Below are 6115 nucleotides of genomic sequence, written 5' to 3' on the forward strand. Positions count from 1 at the left end.
TGTTTATTTCTTGTATTATATATTTATCTGTATGTGATTTAACAGTTCATTTCTTGTTATAATATATCTAATTATCTTTATAAATAAATATATTAAATTATCAACAATTTGGTTTTATCTCTCTAGAGAACCCTGTCTAAAACAACTGATAATAATCTACCGGAATTGGTCATTACTAATTTCAAAAATTCTCTTGGTAAAAGTATATTTTGATAAAAAAATTTTATTAATTTCATCCCTCTCCCAGGAACTATTTCTGACATTTTAATAGCAGCAGATAACATGAGATCTTCTATTACATCAGGTTTTTAGTTTGGGCAATTAATTAAATTTCAAAAGATGCAAGTAAATGTTTTTTGCTTACAGTGACAAATTTGTCAGAAGATTGTTTTTCTTTATTTGAAGATTTTAAAAGTTGTTCAAAATATTCCTTTTGCTTATTGCAGTATGCTGTATTTGTGGTATGAAGATATAATTTTGGTTTGGCTAGTTTTATGAATTACATCCATACTGCAAAATTATTTGGCATATTCTTTTTTTCTTGTCAATTTAAGTGTTACAACCCAGGAGCAAAAACTTAGACATGGTTATCAGTATTTTTGCCCCTTCTGTCTAAATTTAGCCACTTTTACAAACTGAGTAATATTTTGCCCTAAAATATTAATAAATATTACTAATAATTTCTCAAATAAATATTAGCATTAGTTTTAAAATTCTAGTTGTTTGTACTTAATTTTTAAAACATAATGTTCTCATTTACAATAGTCATAAGAAATATTACTTAAGGACTTTTGTCTTCATTAGCTTGAATTAAATGCATGTTTCTGTAAAAAAAGGGGATAACAGCAATTTAAAAAAAAATCAACAATTGTAACAATCAATCGGAAGATACAGTAATTTGATACTTACTTGCTTAGGAATGTTGTTATGAAAATATTGTTTTATTTTCCGTAATTAAAATATTGTTTCTGTTGGAGTGAAAGAGTCCTATGTATCGTAGTAAATGCACTGTTATTCATACCAGATAATAGTCTTGAACTTAAGCTGAGGCGTTTCAGGCAGCACTAATCGGTGTGGAGTAGCTGATGACCTGTGCAGGGCACACACTGTGTACATGCTGTGTATTCAGAACCAGCTCCAAAAAACGATTAATCTAGTATCTGTCTCTACAGATTTACCTATCTTAGATTTCATATAAGGAAAAACAAAACAAAAAGAGAAAAACCCGAACCATGAAACCCTATCAACAATAACAGACTAAAACAGAAAACCTCAATCAAAAAGATAACAGAAAATAACAAACAAACAAACAGGACAAATTCAAAATGTCTCAAAAGGGAGAACAAATGACAAGGTGTTAAAAGTGAGTCTGTCTACCTGTGCATTAGTCAACTTCCCAAAGTACTCTGATGGATAGCAAGGTCATTCACAGCCCTGGTCAAAGGTCAGAGGGGAGTCACCAGAGGCTTCCAAGAGGGAATCCTGTCAGGTATACTTTGGGCTTTCATTGACCTCTATAGCCTTTAACCACTGGGTCCACAGAAGTTAAGCACTAACACCATTCCCTTCTGTGTTCTTGGATTTTATTAGTTATAACCTTGGATCACACTGACTGGTGGACTTCTGTGTAGGTTTAGTTGTTCCCGCACTAAAATGACTGCTTCTCTTAAGTCAAACCTTTCAGACTCCGGGCACTGTTCCTTTGATGGTCCAGCAGAATTTGTAAGAGCCCTCTCTTCAGTGGTCACTTCATGAGGGCTAGGTTGGATGATTGTTCTTGGTTCACGGCTACAATTAAGTGTGAGCTCAAAATTCATTCATTCACCTCTTGTTTATATATGTCCTTGGTCCACTTTAGAAACATCATTATCATTTTATCGGGGACTATTATAAATCATTCCCATGTGGCACACGATAATTCTATTGATAGTATCATTGTAACCAGTCATATAATTTCAAATACTGTTTAGAAAAGGAAATATACACGAATAAGACATTTTAGACCAAAATACATGGATTGTTGGCCTGTACAGATCAAAAACTCAAGTGATTGGGCACTAATTGTGCAAACAATAAAATTTGGAGATTGGGCAAAACTTTCAATTATGCTCATTCACAAAGGTACAGCCACGACTGCTGGACTACATAAGACAAGTGTGAAAGACTTTTTAAAGTGTTGAAGAGCAAGCTGGCTATCACTTTGAGGACTAAAGTGCTCCTGACTCAAGCCAGGGTATTTTCAATGGCCTAATGTACATATGAAAGGTGGACACGAATAAGGTAGCCAAAGAAGAATTAATGCATTTGAATGACAGTGCTGGTGACGAGTATTGGAAGTACCATGGAATGCCAAAAGAACAAACAGATCTATCTCGGAAGAAGTAAAACCAGAAGATCTTTAGACCAAAGGATGGTGAGGTTTTGTCTTAGGTAATTTGGACATCTTATTAGTAAAGATGTCTGTGGAAAAGGACATCATGCTTGTCAGTGAAACCTAAAGCTTTCCTTTAGTTCTTAAATTCTTCCCGCCCGCCCTCCTGCTGTCAGGATCCCAATTCTACCTTACAAATCTGGCTAGACCAGAGGATGTACACTGGTACAGATAGGAACTGGAAACCCAGGGAATCCAGGGCGGATGAGCCCTTCAGGACCAGTGGTGAGAGTGGTGGAGGGTGGAGGAGGGAAGGTGGGGCAGAAGGGGGGACCTGACTACAAGGATCTATATATAACCCCCTCCTGGGGGATGGACAACAGAAAAGTGGGTGAAGGGAGACATCGGACAGTGTAAGACGTTACAAAATAATAATAATGTATAAATTATCCAGCATTCATGAGGAAGGGGGTTGGTGGGGAAAAAATGAGGAGCTGATCCCAAGGACTCAAGTAGAAAGCAAATGTTTTGAAAACGATGAAAGCAACAAATGTACCAATGTGTTTAACACAATGGATGTATAATAAGAGTTGTATGAGCCGCCCCCACCCCCCCCAATAAAATGATTTTAGAAAAAAAGAGAAAGACTCTCAACAAGATCAAATGACACAGTGGCTGCAGCATGGGCTCACACATGACAATTGACATCCTGGTGAGATCGAAGGTGGGGAGACCATGGTCACACACCAAATTACATCCACAGCCCACTCAGTTCTGGCGACGGTTGGAAGGGACACGTCTGCCACTCTCAGTGTCCTGTAACGTAAACAGACCCCACTAGCGAAAAGGTTAAAAAGAGCTCTCTGGGTTGTGCTGTTATGAATCATACCTAGCGGCAGCGCTGGTTAACATTTTTAGAGGGAAGCCATTACGATTGTGTGTCACGTTTGTCAGCTGTCCAACACTTGGTGGTATTTTTAGTCACTTTGTTATATTTTCCGGTCACAATATAAAAGGTAAGTGAAAACTAGTAGGAGGAAAGTGCTGGCAAGTTTCAGGAAAAAAAGAATAATTTTAGTTTTATAAATACATAAAATAAAATAAGATGGCCGCGCTCTTGCTGAGACATGCTGGCCGTCATTGCCTCCGTGCCCATCTTAGCCCTCAACTCTGTATCAGAAATGTTGTTCCTATGGGAACCACAGCCAAAGAAGAGATGGAGCGGTTCTGGAGTAAGAACACAGCCTCAAACCGTCCATTGTCTCCCCACATCACTATTTACAGTCGGTCCCTTCCCATGATGATGTCCATTTGCCACCGTGGCTCTGGTATTGCCTTGAGTGCGGGAGTCTCTCTTTTTGGCTTATCTGCTCTGTTGATCCTTGGGAACTTTGAGTCTCATTTGGAACTCCTGAAGTCCCTGTGTTTGGGCCCAGCACTGATCTACACAGCTAAGTTTGCAGTTGTCTCACTTCTCATGTATCACACCTGGAATGGCCTATGGCATTTGATGTGGGACCTGGGGAAAGGCCTGAAGATCCTCCAGCTCTACCAGGCTGGAGTAGTTGTCTTGGTTCTCACTGTGTTATCCTCTCTGGGACTGGCGGCCATGTGAGAAGTTGAGAGTCCCAACATCTTCCTATAAATCATTACATAGATCTGTCTTCCTGGTTGTTTTTCCTGTCTCCAGCCAGAGCAAAAGTCTCCTGATTTGATTAAACTCTTTTGTGCTTGCAAATCCCCTCAGAGCTCAGTAATAGTAGGGAACTTTGTGAAACCAGCATAATGGAAAGGTGTGCCATTTCCCCCTAGTTTCTAAAGATGGAGTGGCAGCAACAACTCCCGTTTCCTGCCCTCAGTTTAGAGCCCAATCTGGGCCTGAGGACCTTGAATCTCTCTCCACATTGAACTGTGATTTGTGCTGAGGGTCAGCTTTTGGCTCCTTCTTCCTGAGACAGTGGAAACAATGCCAGCTCTGTGGCCTTCACCCTAGGGGTGGGGTGGGGTGGGGGGCTTTGGGTGCCACTGCCTGTGGGTTGCTGGCTTAAAGGACAATTCTGTTCATTGGTTAGAACCCAGGGTCTTTAGTGCCCACACACTGTGACTGAAAGAAGAGGGGGAGGGAGAGGATGGGAGGAGAGGAGAGGAGGTGGGGAGGGAATCAATGGGTCCCAGCTAGAGGGAGAATGGGAGGGCGAGTTGGCTCTGGGAACAGGTGCTTTGCGGGAGAAGGCATACAGCCTTAGATGCAAGAGGAAGAGCCACCAAACATTGTCATTGAACTTAAGGAGTTTGCTTGTTTTTCTATTCTTTGCATTTCCAGGAAACAAACTTCTTAATGTTATGTTTTCTAATTCAAGGTCATGTGACATTTCTTTCTGAAACGGAATTAAAATACTCACTTTGAAAAAAAAAATAAATGTTTAAATAAAAGCAATTATAGAGTGTTTTAATTATCCTATTCATATTCCTGAATCCTCGCTTCAAAATATCAATTTAACAAAATTTGTAAATGTGATGTGGCCCGTGTGAATCTTGCCTATTGCACTAAATGGCAGGCGTTTTGAGTTTGACACCCCTGCTGTAGTTCTTTAATGCTTCCTGCCCCCACCCCCAACTAACATGACCCCAATTCTGTCTTACAAATCCAGCTAGACCAGAGCATGTGCACTGGTACAGATAAGAGCTCACAACACAGGGAATCCAGGACAGATAAACTCCTCAGCACCAATAATGAGAGTAGCGATACCATGAGGATAGAGGGAAGGTGGGGGGAGAAAGAGGGTACTGATAGCAATGACCAACATATCACACATCCACACTCCCAGCCAGGAGGATGAACAATAGAGAAGTGGGTGAACGGAGCCAGTGGTCAGTGTGGGATATGAAAATAATAATAATTTATAAATTATCAAGGGTTCATGAGGGAGGGAGAGATGGAGGGAGGGTGGGAAAAAATGAGGGGCTGATATCAAGGACTCAAGTAGAAAGAAAATAGTTTGAAAATGATGATGGCAACAAATGTACAAATGTGCTTGACACAATGGAAGGATGGATAGATGGATGGATGGATGGATGGATGGATGGATGGATGGATGGATGGATGGATGGATGGATTTAAGAGCTGTTAGAGCCCTAATAAAATGTTTTTAAAAAAACAAAAAAGGGTAGAGCACAATGTGTATTTCTCCTGAGACTGAGGGTCACAGTCCATCACATAAACACTGCACTACCGGGGCTCCGCGGAGTGCTGCCAAATTTTCGGATCGTCTTTAGACAATGATGAAATACACAAAGTAAAAAGAAAGAATACAAGCACCCTAGGTGCACAACTCTTGAAGCCATTACGTTGCGTTCTTCTGGTTGCCATATAAATGGTGCAATATAGTGAGATGCAGAGAAAGGACAGTGTCTGATTGCAACACACATTTTGAAATGCAAGGTCTCTGTGCATAAGCATCTGCTTTGGGCATCTGTTGTTCCAACATAGATGTGTTGGAGTCATTCTGTTGAACCTCTGGGAACTTTTTCAGAAATGACAAAAGATTCATTGTCAGCTTTCCTTCATAATTCCTTAGAAGAAACAATTTATTTAAGGTCTTTGTTAATATAATTTATTTCTTTATTTCAAATATCTATGTACCAAAAAAAGTTTAGTGAAAAATTATTTCATTCATTTGCTCAGGAATATACTAACGAATTGTATGAAGTTCTGATTTATTCAATGTTGACCAGAGCGTTATG

The 6115-nt window shown here is 39.8% G+C and overlaps 1 protein-coding gene across 1 annotated transcript; it reads left to right on the forward strand.

The window, feature by feature from the left end:
• The first annotated feature begins 3476 nt into the window (after positions 1-3476).
• Positions 3477-4033, forward strand: LOC101660670 (succinate dehydrogenase cytochrome b560 subunit, mitochondrial-like). Its single transcript, XM_004702875.2, has one exon. It carries the CDS (start codon positions 3477-3479, stop codon positions 3984-3986), a length of 510 nt encoding a protein of 169 aa, XP_004702932.1. The 3' UTR covers positions 3987-4033.
• The last annotated feature ends 2082 nt before the right edge of the window (positions 4034-6115 follow it).

This window comes from Echinops telfairi, unplaced genomic scaffold (assembly GCF_000313985.2).
Source record: "Echinops telfairi isolate 266 unplaced genomic scaffold, ASM31398v2 ScPeMD7_57;HRSCAF=196, whole genome shotgun sequence".
Taxonomy (NCBI): Eukaryota; Metazoa; Chordata; class Mammalia; order Afrosoricida; family Tenrecidae; genus Echinops; species Echinops telfairi.